Source organism: Microcaecilia unicolor, chromosome 10 (assembly GCF_901765095.1).
Source record: "Microcaecilia unicolor chromosome 10, aMicUni1.1, whole genome shotgun sequence".
Taxonomy (NCBI): Eukaryota; Metazoa; Chordata; class Amphibia; order Gymnophiona; family Siphonopidae; genus Microcaecilia; species Microcaecilia unicolor.
Window position 1 is genome coordinate 93,292,511 of NC_044040.1, and position 24,260 is coordinate 93,316,770.

The 24,260-nt window shown below is 46.6% G+C and overlaps 1 protein-coding gene across 1 annotated transcript in view; it reads left to right on the forward strand.

Annotated features, from left to right (window-relative positions):
• Window positions 1–24,260, forward strand: part of DGKI (diacylglycerol kinase iota) — a 1,705,262-nt gene that overhangs the window by 560,842 nt on the left and 1,120,160 nt on the right. The window contains 1 exon segment of the mRNA XM_030215620.1: window positions 21,315–21,410. Coding sequence (XP_030071480.1) covers window positions 21,315–21,410 — 96 coding nt within the window.

Sequence of the window (24,260 nt, forward strand, 5' to 3'; positions counted from 1 at the left end):
GAGAGATGGAGAGCCGAGTCCTGCCTCCCCATCTTCAAAACAAAGAGCTCGTGGCCAGCTCCCACCCCCTTCGGAGCCTCGAGACCGCGGAGCTCTGGGTCTTTGAACTGTCGTCGGTCAGAGGGCTGATAGGGCGGGGCCTGAGGGCTGATGGGGCGGAGCCAGGGTTGTGTCGGCGCAGTCAGGGCTGAAGAAAGTCAGAGCTGTGGCAGGGAATTGAGAAGGAAGGGACAGTGCTTGCAATCTGTATCGATCATCCAGAAGGGCACATCTATACGAAGAATTTCCCTGCCGAGCATGGCTCCCAAGAATAGGAAAGCCAACAGAACGGGGCAACGGAAGGGTCAGTGTTTTGTATTGGTTGTGTAGAAGCCCGGGAACCGCAGGTGTAGGATCGCTTTGCCCGGCGCTTCAGGGAGGGATTTGAGGGCAGACAAAGGAGGTGGGTGTGGTTAGGCATTGGAGCGCTCGTTGCATTGCCTGCCGCTGTTCCTGCCTGTAACAACGTCGGGAGTGATCTGTGACGTGCCGCGCATGTCGGTCACTCTTCATTTATATAGTAGGAAAGTTTCACAGCATATTGTTCCTTTTTATACTTTAATAAAAGATTTAAATAGAAAATCATAATTGTTTGATGCTTCTGCAGATGAGGACAGAGCTCATGGGGACGGAGACAGAACCTGCGAGGATGAGGTGGGGACGGAGACAGAATCCATGAGGCCTGGACGGGGACAAACTTTGTCCCCGTGTTATTCTCTACTGTTGACCACAAAGTCCTTCTGTGTCCAGCAGACACGTACTGAAGTGCAGGGAGACACAAACACTGGCTGCAGGCAGCAAACACTCTCTGGGCAGATAGATCAGATGCCTCAGACTGGACTTGCTGTTATACCTCACCAACAGAAAGTGTCAGAACGATGATGATGTCACTGGTGGGCGGAGCCTCACACTGCACTACCAAACAATCAAAGGAGCTGCAGTACTGATGACAACAAAGTCCTTCTGCAGCCAGCAGACACACACTGAAGTGCAGGGAGTCACAAACACTGGCTGCACATAACCATGAGCTAGGTAATCATGCAGAAGTGGAACCTGAGAAAAGTGCCAGATACAACTCTGGCCACATTGTTGAGCAGATGGGATAGATCGTCCAGGTCCTGGAATGGAGGAGTAGCCTAATGGTTAGTGCAATAGCCTGAGAACCAGGGGGACTGGGCTCACTTTCCACTGCAGCTCCTTGTCACTCTGGGCAAGTCACTTAATCTTTCTCTGTCCCAGGTACAAAATAAGTACCTGCACATAACATGTAAGCTGCTTTGATTGTAACTACAAAAAGGCGGTATATCAAATCCCATTCCCTTTCTTTATTCAATAATGAAAAATCTTAACTGACCTCATAACTTTGATAGTAGCTTTAGAGGATGGAAAGTAAACTAATGCTGGACAGATTTTCTATGGTCTGGGTCCCCTAAATGGCAAAAACAGATCAGGATCAAGGCTGGAGTGGGCTTTGACAGCAACTCCAATAATTGGGAAGTAGGACAGGTGCCAGGCAGACTTCTACAGTCTGTGCCCCAAAATAGGCAGAAAGAGACAGAGATGAAGTATTAGTGATGATACGGAACCTGTAGAGTGTCAGAGTCAACTCTGGCCACCTTGTTCAGCAGACTGTACTGACTATGCTGACATGTACTATGTTACTATAACAATGATTGTGTTCCTATGTGCTCTTCCAAGATCAGTTAGCTATGCCACCCCTAGACTCTCCTTTAGACCCTGCCACCTCAGGTGTGCACATTTGTAATACAGTTTTGTGAACAGCAAATTGAAGTTTTGTGAGTAGCAAATTGACATGTGTTAGAATGTATCCTTAGTGGTATGCCATACCCTCTCATGTGTATGTGCAGATCTATACATGTGTAGGGATTGAGCAGCATCATGCTAGGCAGGCAACACAGATATAGGGTGGCTACAATGTGCATCTTTCATCTCGTCTATTTGCTCTACTAAGGCCACTCTTCTATTGTCACCTCTTTCTCTGTAGATGAATCATCAGACCGAGGCATAGGCAGCTTAGAGTGGTGACAAGCTGTTAATGGAGGTAGCTGTTAATGGAGGTAGCATGCAAACTGAGGTCCAGGCAGAGGGACAGGCCCAAGAGTCCTTGAGCAGAGAATCCTGGTAGGATGCTAGAGAAGAAGGATGGATTTTGGAGCCTGTCACCCAGTGCCCCCTTGTCATGATGGAAATGCAGCACCGGGTGTGGCTGATGAAAGTGGTGAGGGGTAGTGTTTTGTTTTTTGTTACATTTGTACCCCGCGCTTTCCAACTCATGGCAGGCTCAATGCGGCTTACATGGGGCAATGGAGGGTTAAGTGACTTGCCCAGAGTCACAAGTAGCTTCCTGTGCCTGAATTGGGAATCGAACTCAGTTCCTCAGTTCCCCAGGACCAAAGTCCACCACCCTAACCACTAGGCCACTCCTCCACTCGTGTCATCATGGGTACCAGTTGATGTGATGTACAGAGAGATTTATGGGACAACATATGACTTTAGTGGAGCAGAGGGAGAGGAAGCTACAGATCCTCAAGGAGTCTAAGGCAGAGGAGAACAGGGGGATAAAATGCAGCCTGGACGCAACCAGTGAAGAGATGACTGGGATGCGAATGGACATAGATGGACTGTGGAATGACATCCAGGCACTTATGGCCACACTATAACATCAACCACCAGCACATAATGTGCCACCTGCACCTGTTGTCAGTGCCTCTACTGCAAACGCCACCACCACAATGTCTGCACATGGCAGAAAGTGGCTGCAATCTTCAGGGCTTGGGGCCTCCATGCAATGTAGAGAGCTCTCTGCCCCATATACCTTCTTACAAGTCTCTGCCCCAGAGCTACTGCACTGGCAGCAGAATGGGAGCCAATGGTTTTTCCAGAATTCCATGGGCAGCATCATTGTCGGGATGAGAGCAGCAGTAGCAGCAGCAGCAGCCCTGAGAGCACCATTGGCACACCAAGCAGCTCTGATCCTCTGCCTATAGCTGTATAGGGGATAGGGAGGGATGGGACGAGCACTATGGGAAAGGGATGTGACAAGGGCAGGGATGATTTATAAATGGGGTACATTGAGAGAGTATGTATGTTTGAGAGTGGCTACTTGGCTGTGATTCAGTAGGAACGGGCTAGGGTGTGGAGAGCACACGGGGGCTGTGTGTAGAATAGGGGTAGGGGGCTTTATAGGGAAGGCATAGGGACTGATGGGTGGAATAAAGGAAGGGAACCTGGGTATATGGAAGCAGGTATGGGTGCAGGGTGTGTATGTATGTATGCATGGATGGTTGGCCTGCTTCATCCTTGCTGTCCTAGGTAGCTGGCTGGCTGTTCTCCCTCTTGCAAAGGTTGTCATCACTATAGGGCTAGGTTGTAGAGCATGCAACATGCTGCATGCCAGGAATATTTTGCATATGTTTTCAGAGCTATACAGCATTTCTCCCTCAGACCAGCCTGCACTGGACCAGCCGCCCCAGACCTGCCAGTTGTGGAGATGGCATAGGAGGAGGCTTTATTGGACCCTGGCAAGTGGGAGGTGTCCCTCACCCCACAACAGGGCCATACTCAGCAATATCAGGAGGCATAGGAGGAAGGCCCCTGGAGGAGCATGCCCCCACTGGAAGGGGAAAAAGGGACAAAGGAAGATCCCCCTCAGGTAGCTATACAGGAGGTCACAGCAGCTGAGCCCTGCCCTGAAATGGCTGCCATGCTTTCTTTTGTGCCCCCCTCCACCATAGCCACCATAACCCATCTCCTAGTGCAAATTACAGGCATGCGCAGAGATATGCAGCATGAGCTGGAAGCCCTACATAACATTCAGGGCCAAATCCTGAGAGAGCTCAGAATGCTCCATGAGGGCCAGCGGCAGCAACAGTGATGGCAATGGACCCCACAATGTTCTATTCACAATTTTTATTTTTGTTACAAATACAGTGTTTACAATTATAAGCATGCAAAGGTCTCTTCTTCCACTCTTTAAAATATGTGTTGATTCCCTGATATGAAAGTGGGAGGCTGGAGACAGGGGAGAGAAGTGTCCAAAGGGCACTCAGAGCAGCTTCTCCTTAATGTCAAGTGCTCATCCAGAGGGCTGCTCAATTGAGTGGGATCTAATGTGCCCTGCATAACAAGAAGCCCACTGGAACTTAAATCTGCCACCTCCAGGTTCCCAGGCCATATCCCTAACCATTATGCCATGTCTCCAGTGACTTAGGTTGGCCACTGTAGCACCTGACCTGATATATGGAAGATGCTACCAGGTTGCACAGTGAGGAGAAGCACACATGACTGCAGTCTCCCTTTCTGGTCTCTTCTCCCAGCTCATGGCTGTAGGGCAGCAGTGAGTGGGGCCTTTCTTGAGAAGAGACCTTAGGCCAGATACTCCCCTTCCAGGTCCTGGGGACACCCTGGCCCCTCAGGTGGTGAGGAGATGCTTAAGGAATCTATCTAAGAGAGATGTGCAGGCAATGTTGTCATTGCCTGCACATCAATAGCTTAAAACAGTGTGTTTCCTAATGTTAGTGGAGATAACTGGTTTGAGTTAATTATAAATTTCTGTATCATCTCGGTTTGAGTTGTAAAATATATAATATTCAATTAAAAACAAAACAAACAAAAAAAAAACAGTGTGTTTCCAAGTCCACTGCCTTTGCTGTATCTTGTCCAGCAGCCAGGTCCTGCAAAAAGCAACGAGTCCTTGTTAGCAGAAAAATAAGGCAGATCAGATCTCAGGTCATCTCCCTAGCAAAAGGGGAAGGGTAGGTTCTGAGGTCCCTGCTTACCTGGAGACAGTGGAAAATGGGGACTTCAGTGGCTCATGGCTTCCAGGGTTCATCTCCCTGATCTCAGCATTACTGAAGGGGGACAGAATGGAGAGCAAATGAGTTAGTTTCCCAGGCGCTGAACATTCCAAGCAGATAAGCCACCTCCCCGTTAGTAATGTTAAGGCAAAGTTGAGGTTCGAAAATGGCATCTAAATTGCCAAATTTAGATGTCATTCTCCTCAAAATGTTTTCATGTGTGGGTCATATTAAAAAAAAAATCTATTGCCAACACTTCTAAGTGCCCACAGCTGAAACTTCTACATTGCCCTATAAAAATGTGCATCGCTGGATTTTCAGACCTCTAAATCCAACACTTGCTATGGCATCTAAGAAGAATCTCTCTAGCAGGAAGTGCAAATTCAGTAATGCTGAGATTGAGCTCCTAGTGAAGCTAGTGAAGGCGATCATGGCATGCCATGACAATATATTTGCTCCAAAGGGGCAAACAATCTGTGCTTGTACCTAGCTAAGAGAATGGGTGGCAATATGTCACAAGCTAAATGCGGTCTACCACGATTATCAAGATATGGAGGACTGCAAAAAGAAATGGAGGCAGCTGAAGAAGTTTGTGAAGCGCAAGGCTGGAAAGAACCTGCCAGACATAGACACTGTGAACCTCACCCCTGTGGAGCGCATGGTGCACAAGCTGCTCCTCAAGGAGAGCATCCAAAGCCTGGGAACCCAAGACACTTCTGCAGAGGCTGGGGAGTCAGGTAAGGTTTGGGGAATAAAGATGTGCTGGCTACTCTCTCTTTTTCATCCTCTCTTCATCAAGCATGGTCAGTATAGGGGGCCTGATACTACTACCATCTATAGTAGAGGTTCTCAGATAGGTGGGGGAGGGGGTAAGAAGGCACACCAGATTACAGGCTGTAAGGTTGGTTATCAGGGCCCTATGTTCTAGCAATTCAGCATAGAGTAGTGGTTAGTGCCTAGGTCTGTAAGCATGCAAGTCAACAGTTTGAGGCCCACTGTGTCTGTCATTTTTAGTTGCCTTCTTTCCTCCCCTTCTGCCTGGGACTTCCACCAACCAGTGGCTATTCCCATTTTCAAGGCATCTGTGGCTCTCTCACTGTGCTCTCCAGATCACTCCCACTATCTTTTCTCCTGTAAGGCTGTGTTGCTGAATGGTATCCTGGCTTCTAAGTTACAAAGTGCACCATACCCCTTGTCTCCTGCAGTTTGGGATGTGGAGGCATACATCATGTGTTGTCATGACTGTGGCAGTCCTCATCCTCTGTGTTATATGAGTGCACATGGAGTGATAGGTTCAGGAAGACTGCAACAGACTGACAGGCTAGCTAGTGCAACAGACACATTTCTTCTAGTTTTCCTACACAGGCGAGGACTCAGAGTCCAAGGGAGAGGCTGGAACCAGCATCTAGCGAAAGCGCCTCAGTAGAAGGAGGGCGAGTCAGTGGCAGCAGAGGAGTCACAAGAGGGCACCATGCCAAAAGAACAGCACACTGAGGTCATCAGTCACCTGCAAGGAACAATTACTGGTGGAACCCACACTCTCCTCATCCAGCTGGATTTGCCAGATACTCCAGTAGAGGCTGAGCAGCAAGATAAGAAGCCACAGTTGGCCTGTAGCTGGCCACAGATGGCAGGTTGTACGGCTCGCCAACAAACTCCTGGCCCAAACTGTGCAGCTGTCCGACTACTGGCGTCATGGCTGACTACTGGCATCAGAAGCTACAGCTGCTGCATAAGGGTGTACAAGTTCAGCAGCAGAGGCTCCAAGCCCAAGAGGACTGCCTGCAGGTACTGTGTACAATGCAACAGGAGAGCCGGGATGTTGGGCATAATATCTGGCATCAGATTCTGGGGTTTCGTCAAGATCTCCATGCATACACTGAGGCCTTCTCCATCACATTGCCACCCAGCAGGTGCCGAACCCTCCCAGTAGGCTACCATTCCAGCAGCACCACCCTCCACACCTCAGCTGCAGAGAAGCAATTGCCATCCAAGCGGGCATGGATGGGACTTAGAGGACCCAAGGCCAGTGGGTTAACCTTGAAGCCATGACTCTCAGGAGCAGCACACACTAGCTTGCTGGGTGCTGGGCCCAGCAGCAGCTCAGTCATAGGGCCAACCGGGTGGCCAGATTTCCATGGAGGAGCAGAGGCAGCTGCATCTCCTGAGAACTCTGAGGGCAGTGGGAGCCCCACAGGGTAGGACTCTGACACTGTGTTTGCTCCTGCAAGGCCAGTACCATCCCCAGCAGATAGAGGGAGGGGTAGGAGAGGTGGTCCCCAGAAGGGAAGGGGAGGGGGAGGATGAGGTAGGGCTGTGAGGCACCTTATTACTGTGCTGTTGTGGTGTGTGCTGGGGAAAGGGTGTGGGGGAGGGGTGTAGAGGGTTGTGTCCTGGGGAGGGGTTTGTGGGGGGGTATGTGTGTGCTGGGGGAGGGGGGTTGGGGTGTATGTGCTGGGGAGAGGCTGTGGGGGCTGGGCTGTGAAGGGGCTGGGTGTGTGTGTTTGGGAGGGAGAGTGTGTGTGTGTGTGTGTACGCTTGGGGTGTGTGGGGAAGGGGAGGGGTGGTTGTGGTGGTGGGGATATATGATGAGCACAAATAAATACTGCACTTTACTGAAAATTTCTCTGTATGAGTCTTTCTCTGGTGTGGACCCCCAGCTCTGTGGGCAGGGGGAGGGGTTGCTGTCATCCTCTTGGTCTGGCTGCTGCTGTTGCTGTGTGTCTTTTAACAGGGGCTGTCTTCTTTGCCAAATTGTGCAGTGTGCAGCAGGCCATGAAGATCTTGACAACCTTTTCTGGGCTGTAGAGGAGCTCTCTTCCAGAACTGTTGAGACATCTAAATCTATTTTTTAGCTGGCCAAAGGTCCATTCAATAATGGTACAGGTGTTCCTATAGCTCTTGTATTCCTCCTCTGCCTCATTTTGGGGGTGGACAATGGGAGTCATAAGTCATATTTGTGGAGGTAGCCTTGTCACCTGTGGGGAGAGCAGGAATCATAGATATCAGTTTGTATTGGCTATTATGGTGACCTTGTGGAGTGCGGGACTTGGGTGTGGGTTCTGGGAGCATCTTGAGGGAGGGATGGTGGTGGCTTAAGTGGGGGAGGAAATGGGTATGGGGGTTAGATATCCCTGTATTGCATACCTAGGAGCCAGCAACCGGTGATCTCTACTTGGTCAAACCTATGGTAGATTCCTGAATGCTGGAGTATATAGGCATCATGAGTAGACACTTGGCACCGAGCACACATATCCAGAATCTCCCCCCTGGGCATCACACATGACCTGCATGTTCATAGTGTGTTAAGATTTTCTATTCTTATGATTTTCTATTCTTATAGGTCTTCTTGTGTGCTGGAGAGAGGGGGATCTGAGTGCGATGTGTGTGCAGTTGATGATGCCTGTGACCAAGGGGAAGCAGTCTATGGCATAGAACTGAGTCATGCTGTTCTTGGAGGGCCTGGGTGGTAGTGGAAAAGGTAATATACTGTGAAGGGTGGGTAAGCAAGACATCGAGGAACTGGGCAAGATAGTTGGACATGGCACCTCCACTTATTGTACTTAGAGACCCAGCACCAGCACACAACGCAAAGCGCTCACTCTCCCAGCAACACCAAACAGTCTTCAGACACACAGCAGCACAAAACATTCACTCTTTCAGCAACACCACAGAACCCTCACATAAAGAGCAGCAGCACAGAACACAACTGGGACTGGACAAACAGAGCAACACTACAAGACAGATGACAAGCAGATAGAGATGTAGAATGGGAGGTGTGGAATTTGGGACAGTAAGGGTTTGATTGGAGAAGGGGGCAAGATACAGAGCAAGAGATAGGCGTGGCTGTGGAGCTAGAAGGTGTGGGTAAGGACTTCAGGAGATGAAACTCAGGGGAGGTAAGGCAGGAAATGTGAGGGGCAAACAAAGGTAACAAACCACTCAACAACTGTCCACTCTTTCTCACAAATGACCACTTCCTCCTCTCTTTAACTCAGCAAAGTCACAAATGGGTCTAAAGACAGGTGTGGCCTTGAGCTAGATGCTTTTAAAGCAAGTCTAAATCACGACATTTTTCTTTCTGGCCCCAAGAAATCATTTTTTTATCCGTTATTGGAAAAAAAATCTATCACATAATGCCACCCATCTAATGCTCCCAAAACGCCCTTCTAAAAATGTGCTTTTTTTGTGTATATCAGACTTGTATGTTTTTTGGGGGGGAAGTTTTATTATAGGGTTTAAACATTTTACTGTGAGAAACATGGCCATCTGCCACTTATGCCATTTGTCACGATTGTGGTCGTGACCCCTCTCAGACTCACCTTATTTCCGGTGGTCAGCTTCTGAGCTGGCTTCTGTCTGTTCTTCCTGAGTTAGTTCTGTCTCTGTGTGCTGGCTGCTTCCAGCATGGCTCTGATTACTCCACTATACTGCACCTGAGTGTGTTAAGCCTCTCTGTGCTTCAGTATGCTTACTGCCTGTGTCTTGGTTTGTGTTCCTCTTGCCCTCTGGTGGCCAGAACCAATGGCTGCCATAGACTTTCCAGACTTTCTTTCTGGTCCGGTCCGGTCCAGATATTCCAGCCCTCCAAACTTGGTTTGAAGTTTGGCAGCTAGCCTCACCTGTAGCTGCCTCATGATTGCTGCAGCTGAGTTTCAGCTGCTGATGGGTTTATTACCACCTGGAAACCTTCTGAGTTTGCCTTTGCATCATCTAAGGTCCCTGTTTTGTTGGTGCTTTGTTGCACTTCTGCCTAGTCTGGTTTCTTGTTTAGTTCCTTGTCTGTTTCTAGTTATCTGTGGGTAGTTTTGCTTAGGTTTATTTGCTTACTTCCCTAGTCTTCTTTCTGGTCTGTATTCCTTGTCTAGTTTCTGTTTGTCTGTGTCTCTTGCTTAGTGGCTGCTCTGAGCTTTCAGTCTTGTCTCTTGTCTGTCAGTATTTGTACCCTGTTTTAGTGGCTGCTCTGCAGCTTTCAGTCCTGTCTCTTGTCTGTCAGTATTTGGACCCTGTTTCAGTGGCTGCGTGTCAGCTTTCAGTTCCTGTCCTTTAGCTTGTCCATTTCCTGCTTTGTGTAGTTTTGTCTGTCTGTGACTCCTAGCCCAGTTTCCTGCCTTGCTGCCCATGTCTATTCCTTTCCACTCTGACCCTCAGTCCCTGTTCAGCCTAGTTGGTATCCAGTGCCTGCCCTGTCCAGTAAGTCCTGCCGGCCGCCTACACCCAGGGGCTCAACTCCTGGGGAAGGGCGGTCAAGCGCAGGTGAAGTCTAGCTGATTCTGTCAGCTCACAAACCTAGTTTCTGCCTTGAAAGCCTGACAGAATGCAAAGGCCATGAGCTGGGCAAGATCACCCTTCCAGCTGGGTTTCCAGCCCAGAACTTTGGCCCCTGTTGGCAATCCGGGTTACTGCCCGGGTGTAGCTCCTGTTTCCTATGTGAAGTTCGGTTCTGGCGTTATGATTGTTCTTGATCTTTTCATGACACTTGAGGAATATCGTAGAAATCTTTTGTCTGACCCACTCTTGAAGAAGCGGCCTGAAGCTTTAGTGGAGAGAAAGCATATCCGGCAGCTTGGGCTCATTGAAAACCCAGTTTCTGCCATTGATCCTAGGACCCCGCTCTGGGAATACCGCCGCCTACTTGTCTCTGACCCAGCCCTGAGGGATACTCGGGAAGCTGCTGTTGAAAGAAAGCGTGCTATGAATCCCGAGGTCCAGGCTTATCAGCAGTCCATCTTGAGGGACGATGTCAGCCGAATTGCTGCTGAGTCCAAGCCGAGTTCCAGCTCCAGCCAAGCTGCTGAGGCCACGCCAAGTTCCAGCTCCAGCCAAGCTGCTGAGTCTCAGCCGAGTTCCAGCTCCAGCCGAGCTGCTGAGTCCAAGCCGAGGTCCAGCTCCAGCCAAGATGCTGAGTCCAGATCGAGTTGCAGTCCCAGCCTAGATGCTACTACTACTACTACTACTATTTAGCATTTCTATAGCGCTACAAGGCATACGCAGCGCTGCACAAACATAGAAGAAAGACAGTCCCTGCTCAAAGAGCTTACAATCTAATAGACAAAAAATAAATAAAGTAAGCAAATCAAATCAATTAATATGAACGGGAAGGAAGAGAGGAGGGTAGGTGGAGGCAAGTGGTTACGAGTCAAAAGCAATGTTAAAGAGGTGGGCTTTCAGTCTAGATTTAAAGGTGGCCAAGGATGGGGCAAGACATAGGGGCTCAGGAAGTTTATTCCAGGCGTAGGGTGCAGCGAGACAGAAGGCGCGAAGTCTGGAGTTGGCAGTAGTGGAGAAGGGAACAGATAAGAAGGATTTATCCATGGAGCGGAGTGCACGGGAAGGGGTGTAGGGAAGGACAAGTGTGGAGAGATACTGGGGAGCCTACTCTGAGTTCCAGTTTCAGCCAAGATGCTGAGTCCCAGCCGAGTTCCAGCTCCAGCCAAGATACTGAGTCCCAGCCGAGTTCCAGCTCCAGCCAAGCTGCTGAGTCCGGTCCGAGTGGCAGTTCCAGCCCAGATGCCGAGTCCGGTCTGAGTTCCAGTTCCAGCCAAGATGCTGAGTCTAAGCTGAGTTCCAACTCCAGCCAAGATGCTGAGTCCAAGCCGAGTTCCAGGCCCGGCCCAGATGCGGATGCCAGTCCAAGTTCCAGTCTAGCTAATCATGGTCCTGTTTTGAAGCTCCTCTGTAGGTGTCACCATTGTTACCCATGGGAAACCTGAAAGATCCCGTGGGGACACGGGAGCCTTGAGGGGGAGGTACTGTCACGATTGTGGTTGTGACCCTTCTCAGACTCACCTTATTTCCGGCGGTCTGCTTCTCTGCTGGCTTCTGTCTGTTCTTCCTGAGTTAGTTCTGTCTCTGTCTCTGTGTGCTGGCTGCTTCCAGCATGGCTCTGATTACTCCACTATACTGCACCTGTGTGTGTTAAGCCTCTCTGTGCTTCAGTATGCTTTCTGCCTGTGTCTTGGTTTGTGTTCCTCTTGCCCTCTGGTGGCCAGAACCGGTGGCTGCCATAGACTTTCCAGACTTTCTTTCTGGTCCGGTCCGGTCTGGTCTGGTCTGGTCCAGATATTCCAGCCCTCCAGACTTGGTTTGAAGTTTGGCAGCTAGCCTCACCCATAGCTGCCTCATGATTGCTGCAGCTTGAGTTTCAGCTGCTGATGGGTTTATTACCACCTGGAAACCTTCTGAATTTGCCTTTGCATTGTCTAAGGTCCCTGGTTTGTTGGTGCTTTGTTGCACTTCTGCCTAGACTGGTTTCTTGTTTAGTTCCTTGCAGTGCTTTTTTTGTAGAAAAAAAGGTGCCAGTACTCATTATGGGCGGGGGGTCACCACATTTGGCTCCACCCCTATGATAGCCACACCCACATTTGCCACACCCCTTATACCAGCCATGGCGCATATAAACAGACATCATTGAAAATATTATACTAATATAGGAAAAAAAAATAATGTGATTTTTTTTCATTATAAATAATTTCTGTAAGCTGTTACAGCTCCAGTATACCCAGTGCAAAATAAGACAGCAGGTGTAAATTCTCAAATTGGACATATTCCAAACACTAAAATGAAAATAAAATGATTTTTTTCTACCTTTGTTGTCTGGTGACTTTGTTTTTCTATCCATATTGGTCCCAGTCTCTGATTCTGCTGCTCTCTATCTGTTCTCTTAACTCAATTTCCAGGGCTTCCTTTCCATTTATTTCTTTACTTTCCTCCTTTCTTCTTCATTTCTTGCCATACATCCATAAGTAAAAGCTGGGTGCTCCTCCATGAATTGACTGGAGGAGGTATAACTTGGATCCAGCTTTTGCCTATTTTCTCCATCCATGTGCAGTTTTTCTCCTCTCTTCCCTTTCCCTCATCTCCATCCATGTGCATCTTCTTCTTTTTTCTTTCCTCCCCTCCATCCATGTCCAGCACTTCTCCTCTCTCCTCCCCCCATCCATGTCCAGCACTTCTCCTCTCTCCTTCCCTCCATCCATGTCCAGCATTTCTCCTCTCTCTTCCCTCCCCTCTATCCAGATAAAGCAATAATTCTCTCTCCCCTCTCTTCTATCCAAATCCAGCATTTCTCCTCTCACCCCACCAACCCCTCCATCCATCCATGTCCAGCAATTCTCCTCTATCTCCTGCTCTCCTCTCCATCCATTTCCAGAATTTTCCTCTCTCCCTTGCCCTCCCCTCTCATCCATGTGCATCTCCTTCCTGTCTTCCCTCCCCTCCATCTATGTCCAGCATGTGTCCATCCTCTATCCCCTGCCCTCCCCTGTCATCCATGTCCGGCGATTCTCTTCTCTCCCCTTCCCTCCCCTCTCATCCATGTCCAACGATTCTCCTCTCTCCCCTGCCCTCCCATTCCATCCATGTCCAGCGAATCTCTCTTCACTGACCTCCCCTCCCATCCACATCCAGTATGTCTCCTCTGCTCCCTGCCCTCCCCTCTCATTTATGTCCAGTGATTCTCCTCTGCCCCGTCCTCCCCTGCCATCCATGTCCAGCGAGTCTCCTCTCTCCCCTGCCCTCCCCCTCCCATCCATGTCCTGCAATTCTCTCTTCCCTGTTCTCCCCTCCCATCCATGTCCAGCATGTCTCCTCTCTCCCCTGCCCTACCCTCCCATCCATGTCCAGCAATTCTCTCTTCCCTGCCCTCCCCTGCCATCCATGTCCAGCAATTCTCCTCTCTCCCCTGCCCTCCCATCCATGTCCAGCGAGTCTCCCCTCTCCTCTGCCCTGCCCTCCCATCCATGTCCAGCATGTCTCCTCTCTCCTCTGCCCTCCCATCCATAGCCAGTGATTCTCCTCTCTCCCCTGCCCTACCCTCCCATCCATGACCAACATGTCTCCTCTCTCCCTAGTCCATGTGTCAGCCCTCAGCCTCCTTCTCCCAGCCCCAGCATCAGACTCTTCTCCACAGATCAGCCCCAAACCTCAGTCTGTCTTTGGTCCCTTTTTCTCCCAGCTCCAGAGTCAGACTCTTCTCCCTAAATCAGCCCCCTTCTCCCAGCCCCAGCAAAAGACCCTTCTCTCTCCTCAACCCCTAGCGCCCAGCATGTGCCCTGTTCTCCCATCCCCAGTCTGCCATTCAACCAGACCAGCCCCTACATCAGACCCTCTCCCAACCCTCGTCGAGTTCCAGTGCCCCAGCCCCACCTGCCCGGTCCGCCCTTTGCTTCCCGACAGCCCTGCATTCCGTTCGACACCCAGCTCCCCCCACCCCCACGACGCGTTTCAATCTTTTCTTATTTTTTTACGTGCAGTCGAAATGCTGGCGTTCGTAAGAGGACCAGGCTCGCCTCCTCCTGCCTTCCCTGCTTCGTTCCCTGTGTCCCGCCTTCCTGTGATGTAGTTTCCTGTTCCCGCGAGGGCCGGACAGTGAGGGAACGAAGCAGGAAGGCAGGAGGAGGTAAGCCTGGTCCTCTTACGAACGCCGGCGTTTCGACTGCATGTAAAAAAATAATAAAAGATTGACACGTGTCGCGGGGGGCTGGGTGTTGAACGCAATGCAGGGCTGTTGGGAAGCAAAGGGTGGGCCGGGCAGGCGGGGCTGGGGCTCTGGAACTCGACGGGCGGCAGGAACAAAAAGAAGCAGCTGGGGAGCCTCGGAAAAAAGGTGCCAGTACGCCGTACCGACGCGTACCGGAACAAAAAAAGCACTGGTTCCTTGTCTGTTTCTAGTTATCTGTGGGTAGTTTAGCTAAGGTTTATTTGCTTACTTCCCTAGTCTTGTTTCTGGTCTGTATTCCTTGTCTAGTTTCTGTTTGTCTGTGTCTCTTGCGTAGTGGCTGCTCTGCAGCTTTCAGTCCTGTCTCTTGTCTGTCAGTCAGTCCTGAAACTTTTCTTTAAAAATAAAGATCTAGAGTTCTGTGATTGTAAGATATGGCTGGTCCTTGAGGTTAACTAGGCTACACAAAGCAGAAGTAAAGCTTCTTGCATTAGGTTGTCAAGTTACTTCATTAAGAAGAACATGTTTGCTTAAATTTCCCTGCAAGTGTGCTATTAAGCTTCAAGGAATTAACTGTGGGGCCCTTTTACTAAAGCTTAGCGCACACTAAATGCTAAGAAACTCATTTTGGGGTCCTGTAACTAAACAGCAGTAAAAGGGGCCCTGCAGTGGAGTCGATATGCAGGTTTGCCATGCTCCAAATCCTCGTTTTACTGCCACTGGTAAAAGGCTTTTTTTCTTTTAAGGAAGAAAATGGCCGTCCAGTAAGTTAAACATTTGCTACGCGGCCATTTCCTGGAGGAGCCTTTACCACCTCCTATTTTAGAGGTAATAGGGACTCCGGTGGTAGCTCAGTGGTAACCGGGCACACCCCCAGGACTAGGAAATTAAAAAAATATATTTTCTAGCACGGGAATTGGTGTGCAGTAGGAATCAGAACTAACACTTGTCCTTTAGATTGTAAGCTCTTTGAGCAGGGCTTGTCCTTTTATGTTAAATTGTACAGCGCTGCGTAACCCTAGTAGCGCTTTAGAAATGTTTAGTAGTAGTAGTAGTAGTAGTAGTGGTAGGGCCTAATTGCTGTGCACCAAGCCAGCGCTACCCTTACCACCCCATTGTAAAAGGGCTCTGTGATAGAACAGCGCGTTTTTAAGCCTGTAAATTGTATTGAATATTTCTTGAAGTGTATTTCTCTAGTTTGGCCAGCAGATGGTGCATGTTTATGTTTAAAACTGTTACAGAGGAATGAACGTTCCATCTTTTAGTTAGCACACAGATAAAGGAAATGCCTATAGTGATGTGACCAGCTATTTTTGAAACTTGTTCTGGAGCTCATTTCATTTGGATTGTGCTGGCCTTTGCCCCAGTTTCAGCCCGGGAGAACAGAGAGAGAAAGCTCTTTGCTGAAGCCCTATAAAACAGTTATAATTGATAACTGGTGAGCACCTATATCTCCTGATGTCCCCAGGTACTTTCTAGCAAGTAAACAAATGTTTAGTTAGTGTTATTAGTTAGTTAGTCCATATCACAGTTACCTGTTTTTGTTTGCTGATTGCTCATTTTTTGTTCATTGTTCAATTTTTAAGACAATAAACAAATTAGTTGTTGTTCCTGGTGGTTTGTGTGTTGGATCTGTGAGTGCTTTCTGGGAAATGTGGGACCACTGGGAGTGTTGCTCCAGTAACCTAGAAATCATTGAGGATAGAGAGTGGGAGACTCGCCATAGGCAGTTAGGACCCAGTCAGCGGGAAGAGGGTGCTAGTGTAGAGCACAAGCGTCAGGTGCAAGCTGACCTGAGCTGTGCTGGGGATAGATCCTCTAAGTGGCAACTGGGTAACCCCAGGTGGGTGACTAGGCATTTCCTGCCAGGCCCCTTTATGCTTTGGGGTTTCATATCATTTAGTGGGTGATAATTCTATAAGTGTGCACTAAGCTTTAGTAAAAAGGGCCCCAGTGTCTTTCGAGAACTCCTATAATTAGAGTGGATTGTTAATACCAGAACCAGCTCACAGCTTGTAGTTTACTTCCTGCTCTCTGGGGTTAAATATTCATCTCATTTATAGCATGGGCTTATTATCTTCTTAATAACCCTTACTATTATGTAATAGTATTCAGCAATGATCTACACTACAGTATATCCTTGGAGCAATGGCTTATTTGGGAGAAGTCAGTGTCCTTTGCTCTGAAAAGCCAGTATTTTCCTGCAGTCCACTGAAACCCACAGGGGATGGTTGATTTTGCCAAAATTTAAATCATGTAAATATAGTACAGTGTACAGTCAGCAAATTCAAAAGTAGTGCACACTTTTGACAAATTTTAACTAATGATAAACAGTACACAATCAGCAAATTCAAAAATACTATACTACTGTATACAGTGCATAATGTAAGACCTGTTCCAAGAAACAAGTGAAATTAAAAAGGACTTCTATTAAAATTTGAAAAGTTATACAACATGCCTCCTCCTCATTTTGTCTTTCTTTGGAAGGCAAAAGTGATGAGGCTGTAGGCTTAGAAAAGACATCTAAACTTAGCTGGTGCATCAGGAAATACTGTCTCTTATGGGCCTTTTTCAAAGTTGCAGTAAAATGTGGCCTTATATTCCCTTATGCGTGTTTTTCCTGCACACTAAGGCCATTTTTACCGCAGCCATAAAGTGATCAATTTTCTATTAATGGCCATGTGTTAATGTTCCAAAAAAAAAAAAGGAAAATAAAAATATTCCACAAGAAATCAAGAGACAAACAAACCAGGGGTAGAAGTCACTAAAAATGCAAATGTTCAAGACTGTAAGTAAACGTTAGGAGACTCAAAATAATGTCTAGAAGATTTATTCATCCATAGTTTTAAAAAAACCTCAGTGCATGGCCATTTAAAAAAAAATTATCATATGAACACTTATCATCACTCATTTTGTAGATGGGAAAGGCTCAGATGCTATCTGGTTAGTGCGTACTAGTGTAGATATATTAACTGGAACACCTACTCTTTGCCTCTGATGCCCCCTCAAAACAATTGTAGCATGCAGTTAGTACTCACACATTTGGCAGTTACCACAGAAAACCTGAGCATGTCTCACTGTGCACCATTTAAGTTTTGTTAGACGTGTTAGTGCCTAATGCAGCTTAGTAAAAGGGCCCCTTAATGATTAATTCTTGCAGATCACATAGCGATGTGTAGAATGTTTTGCCTCCAAATCATTCGAATAGTGTAATGATTAGATCTGCCTCACCCGTTTGGGCAGCGGAAGCCAGGGGCTTTTTGCTATCCTGGACAGAATTGCAAATCCCCTCTAGATCCTTAATCACCCCAACCTGGTATCTGCTCATGACAGTTCTGCACAGACTAAGCTGTACCTAGGTCTGTAATTAGAAAGGAACCCATTATTCAATAGATAAGATAGTTTATTACAATCTCACCAAATGTAGTACAAGCAGTTCAGTCACTCATATAGTTGAGCAGCAATTCAGGACACGTCTATCACCCACCTTCTCTTGTAGCCTTCCTTGTGTTCTAATACCCTTCTGACTCCCATTTTTATACTATTCCAACCCCATTCATTCCAATGGACCCCAGCTTTGTCACCAGGGTTCTTGGACCTTATCAGTTGATCAAAATGACTTCACATATTCTCAAGCTCTAACTATAAACAAGATAAGTTCAGAGCGCATCTTGTGAGATGACTTTGCATGTTCCCCAAACTTTCCCCTAGCCCCCTCCTTTGGATGTTCTCACCCGGGGTGCAGCTGACCCAGTACTATCTCTACATAACCATAGCAACTCTTGCTCATGACGTCTTGCAGGTGCCAGTCCCAGAGCAAATGCCCCCCTCCCTTGCCAGCTCAGCACTTGCTACAGTGAAATGTAACTGTGTCAAAGGTGATCTCTGATTTTTACAAGCTAGCTCTCTTTTGTATCAGAGATTATTTTGATTTTAAGAAGCCTAGCTCTTATTATGAGCCATTGGCCTGTATTTTACTGAGAGCAAGGGCTAGCATAACTCTTCAATAGCCTACATATTCTAGGATCATGTCCACATATTCTCACACCTTCAAAAATCTATGTCTGAAAGCTACAGCTGCCTCCTCATCTTCTTGGTCATCTCCCTCCTGTTAGGGCATCACAGCCTCAGTTGCCTTCATCTTTGTTCAACCATGAGGTCTCTGCCTGCTCAGTTATCTCCTTTTCCCCTGCTTCTGTGAATGTCTGACAGACGTCAGTGCTCTCAAAACATTTAAATTCAAGATCAATGTCATGCAGCATTTTCCCCAACACTTCTTGAGGGTAGAAGTCTTAACTTCTTTACATGCTTTAGCCCAGTTGAAGATAGCTGGTTTTATATTGTAAACACAGGTTCTCGGGTGTCTTTCGGGCACTTTCCTTCCCCAGCTTCCATGTAATTGTCCACCACAACCAAGATGTTGTTAAGAAACGTGACAGTACAACTCTTCGTTGTCACAGTGATGCCTTGGTCTAAGGGCTGTATGAGGAATATTGTATGTGCTGGAAGAAAAAACACCTTATTTATTCCACACCTGCTCACTATTTTGTCTGCTGCCGTATATGAAGGTGCATTTTCTAGAAGCAAGACAAACTTGAGGTTCTCCTTCTTGTATTTAAGGACTTCCATTTGGAGCCCTGTTTACTAAGCCACGCTGTAGGCACGCTAACATTTTAGCGTGCATTAAAAATTAGTGCGTGGTAATGACACCCACTATGGGTGTCTCTAGTGTTAGTGTGCGCTAATTTTTAGCACATGCTAAAAGGTTTGCATGCCTACAGCACGGCTTAGTAAACAGGGCCTTTGGTGTTGTACCACCTCAGGTACTAAGGGGCCAATATTCAAAACGATTTAAGTGGGTAGGAGAGGCTCCTGTCCACTTAAATTGCTTATCGCTGCCTACTCCCTGATATTCAGCGGCACTAAAACAGGCAGTGCTACTGAATATCACCTCTGACTGCTGCCAAAAAAGGGGCACGTTGGGGGCAGTATGGGTAGTAGCATTAGGGAGGAGCCCAGAGTTATGCGGGTGGCAGTAATATTCAATGCCGACACCTGCATAGCTAAGCAGCCAAATTTAGGACATATTTTTAAAAAGCTCCTGAGCCCCCCCACCCAATGACCCTCCCCCCAGCAAGAGGCATGAAAACACCCTGCCCCAGGCGTTCAGGTAGGCCCTCTGCCTGGGCCTACCTGGAGGTCTGTGGTGGTTGTTGGGGACAGGAGTGCAGGCTCCTCGCTCCTGCCCCTTGTGGTCACTGAATGAAAATGGCTGCTGTGATCTCTCTCCTTATGCCTACTTGCCATTCTTATCTAAGTGACTGCTAATAAAAATACTTCTAGAGAGTTCATCAGGTTCATCCTTTGATGGTTTGTGTTGGCAACATCTCAATGTTTACAGATGAATCTAGAGGAAGAAATTTCCCTTTATCTTTTAGGGGCCCTCCTACTAAAATGCACTAGAATCTGGGCTTAGCACATGATGTTGCAAACTGTATGAGGACAGACTTGATGACCTGAGCACGTATACCTTGGAAGAAAGAAAGGAGAAACAGGGGTGACATAATACAGAGGTTCAAATATATCAAAGGTGTTAATCCACAAACAAGCCTTTTTCGGAGATGGGAAGGCAGTAGAACTAGAGGACATGAATTGAGATTGAAGGGGGGAAGACTCGGGAGTAATATCAGGAAACATTTTTTCATAGAGAGGGTGGTGGATATGTGGAATGCCCTTCTGCGGGAGGTGGTGGAGACAGGGGCGTAGCCAGACAACAGATTTTGGGTGGGCCTAGACAAGAATTGGGTGGGCACCAAGTGTTCTCCCCCCCCCCCCCACACACACACAACCCCCCCCCCCCCCCAAATTAGCTCAGCTGGTGGGAAAACGCTTCATTCCACCTTGGCAGCAGGCATGCACTGAAAACTGAGCATGCGCAGGTGCCGGTGTCGTGGAGAGTAGCGTTTTTGTTACCATCAGGGGAAATCTTCAGCTGGTGGAGCTTGGGATTCCCACCAGTTACCACTAAACATGTGCTACTGTTGGGTGGGCCTGAGCCATAAATGGGTGGACCCTGGCCCACCCAAGCCCACCTGTGGCTACGCCACTGGATGGAGATGAAAACAGTAATGGAATTCAAACACACATGGATTAAACACAAAGGAATCCTGTTTAGAAGGAATGGATCCACGGAATCTTAGCGGAGATTAGATGGTGATGCCAGTAATTGGGAAGCAAAACCGGTGCTGGGCAGACTTCTATGGTCTACACCCTGATCGTAACTGAATAGATATGGATGGGCTGGAGTGTAAATTTTAAGGGGTTTTGACGTTAGTTTCAGAACTTAGTAGAAGAGCAGTGCTGGGCAGACTTCTACGGTCTGTGCCTTGAGAATGGCATGGACAAATCAAACTCTGGTATATATATAAAGTATCACATACCATGTAAAATGAGTTTATCTTGTTGGGCAGACTGGATGGGCCGTACAGGTCTTTATCTGCCGTCATTTACTATATGATAATACAGGATTTTACTGTATGCTAAGCCCAGATTTAATGCAGTATATTGGGGAAATTTTAAAATATTGCCTTATTGCAGGTCATGGCCTAATATTTTCATTAGTGCACAGTTCCTGCCTAGAGTTATCATGAGAACACTTACTGTCTCCTAAATAGGAGGCATTAAGTGCTCCCTTGTTTACTCTACATTAGCCAGCTAGCATATAAGTATAATGCACTAGCAGGTTAATGCATCCACACCCACTCTCCACCCATGACATGCTCCCTCCCCAAAATATTTTTAAAAGATCATTAACACACAGATTAACATGTTCAACCAGGCAAAATACTGTAAAACTCTAACACGTTTCTGAAGTAGCCTATTTGCGCATGCTACAACCGTATGTTAAGGGCTTAATGCCTTTTAGTAAAAGGGCCCTCAGAAATCAGCAGTACACTTGCTTCTCATAGCTAATTAATTCCTCAGTGTTTGCTCATTTATTTTCTGTCTTCTGTTGCCAGGAAAACAAAGGACGGCCATTTGTGATAAGGCCTATTGTATCACCCTTAATGAAACCGCTACTGGTTTTTGTGAATCCAAAAAGTGGTGGGAACCAGGTAAGATCTCTTAAGGACTGTGGAGCTATTTTCCCCTACATGAAATATGTGCAAATTGTGACTTTAGAGTTATTTTTTTAAAGTTTTTTATTTATATATAAATTTACATCTTTAAACCAAGAATTTACACTTGTACAGAAAAGTGTTATTTAAATCCATAAAGAACCCCCCCCCCCAAAAAAAAAAAACATTGTAAACAATATGAAAACATTGTAAACCACATAAACATTCAAGTCCACATTAATTGGATCCAAGATTAAATGACAAAAATTAGGAAACATAAAAGAAATATCTTTAAGGTAATATTGTACCTAAGAATTAAGGCTGGCAATTATTTAAACAAGCTTATTTATCCTCCTAATGATCTTTTAGTCGCAATAAAAGTTGATAAATGAGAGGGCTCTGTAAATACATATTTAACTGCATTGTGTCTAATTATACATTTACAGGGGTATATTAAAAAAAAGGACCCCCTATTTGCGAAACTGCAGGCTTTAATATTATTATTATTTATTGCATTATCCCACCTATTTGCAGGCTCAATGTGGCTTACAGAGTGTTGTTATGACAAAGTCATGACAGGATCTTAGATACAATCGGTAGTAATCAGAAGATGTATGAGGGATTAGAGAGGTAGGTGATTAGGTAGGGTGGTGTAAGAGGTGTATTTTAGTCCTTGAGTGGGTTGGGTGGTGAGTTGAGTCATTAAGGGTTCTTTTTGTAAGCTTTGTTGAAGAGATGTGTCTTCAAAGATTTGCGAAAGTTGGTTAGATTGTCCATGGTTTTCAAGGCTGTGGGTAGTGCGTTCCATAGCTGTGTACTTCTGTACGAGAAGGTAGTAGCGTAAGCCTGCTTATATTTAAGTCCTTTGCAGCTGGGGAAATTCAGATTGAGGAATTTGCGGGCTGATCTTTTGGCATTTCTGGGTGGTGTTTATTTTCTCTGAATCTGCCTTTGCTAATCCAGCAGCGGAAGCAGTGGCCTGTCTCATCTCTCTCTGGGCAAAGTTACATATGTCCTTCAAATATCTAGCTTTCCCAACTTTGAATCTGCTCATGACAGGCTTACACCGTCAAGCAGTATGGACTCTTGTAATTAGAAAGGAACCCAGTATGTAGTAGATATAATAAGATAGTTTATTACAATCTTACCAATGGTAATACAGGTAGGTTAAGCATTCACATAATGGAACCACATATCATGGCACGTCCTCTCTCTCTAGCCTTCTGGAGTCTCCCTTCTCTGTTCGTCTTCTCCTCTCATCTCCTTCTTCTTCTCGTCTCGTCTCGTCTGAACTAATACTCCTCAAACTGCTGCTTATATACAATTTTGGCCCTATTCATTTCAATGGACCCCAGCTGTCTCAACTGGGCTCCTAGTCCTTATCAGTTGATCAGAATGACTTCACATGTTCCTAAACCTTCCTGTAGCCCCCCCTTTGGATGTTCTCACCTGGGGTGCAGCTGACCCAGCACTATCTCTACGTAACCATAGCAACTCTTGCTTATGACGTCTTGCAGGTGCCAATCTCAGGATTGTTTATAGAGTAGATTGCCCCCACCCTTGCCAGTTCAGCACTTGCCACAGTGAAATGTAACTGTGTCAAAGGTGATCTCTGATTTCTTTTGTATCAGAGATGATTCTGATTTTAAGAAGCCTAGCTCTTATTATGAGCCATTGGCCTGTATTTTACTGAGAGCAAGGGCTAGCATAACTCTTCATTCCCCTCTTGCCAGGCCCCTCAGAGGGGGCTGGCACACATGACTACTAGTGGGTGTGGCCGTCCTTTCCAGAGGGCTCATAGAGTTCTGTGGGGGGGGGGGGGGGGAATGTATAGGATTGAGGTGACATGGGTGCTCTGGCACAATAAGGAACAAGGCCATAGCAAGAGTCAGTATGTGGATACATAATTATATGCTGGATGAAATGCAGCATTAGGTTTCCCCTTTTATCATAACCAACCTAAGGGGCCCAACTTTCTTACACCCACCCCTCTAGGGCGGAGCTAGACTTGGAAACATGTGAAGTCAATTAAGTCTAGGTACCATACAATGGAATCAATAAGGTCAAGTGCATATGATTGTGATTGATTAATATATCATGATTACAAAGCTGATGTTGGAAGGCGGGGGAAAGAAAACTTTCAATCAAAGTTTATCATTAGTCAAACTTTGAATGTGTAAATATAGCTAAAACTGGTGTTAATAGGGAACAAATATTTCATTTTAGTATTGAAAAAGGATTAATATTGGCCAAATAATGAGTAACTACTGCAAATTCAGGAGCATTACAAGTATTGCAAAGGCTAAGCTATGGGTGTTATAGGCCTACATTATATATGAAGGGCCTGCTGCTTAACCTGCAGTAGTTTTATAATTATGGGCAGGATAATAGTTTTGTAATTATCTTACTGCTAGGTGTAATGGATCTAGATCATATATGAAGGCACTATTGAGTTATAGTGTTTTTGGAAAATACATAGGAACATAATCTTCTTGTTCCTTTATACAGAATATGAAGCAAATATGTGTTAAATGAATTGATCTGCTTCACTTTCACTTGCTGAGTAAGAAATCATCAACAGTAGAAAACAGTCTGCTTAGTTACTATTTGAGGTATAGTGATGAAAGGTACAACAGTTAAAAAATGGAGAGAAAACAATCTAAACCTGTCCATACAAATTAGCAAAATATAACAAACTAGAAATAAATGTGTGGTAGTTCGATTAAACAGCATAAGCAGAATAAATATCTTCCTTAATAAAAGAGGTATACTTGCGTTACAGGCAATAAGAGTAAAATAAGTAAAATAAATAGCAGTGGTCCTACATTTATGGTGGAAATGTAGTTT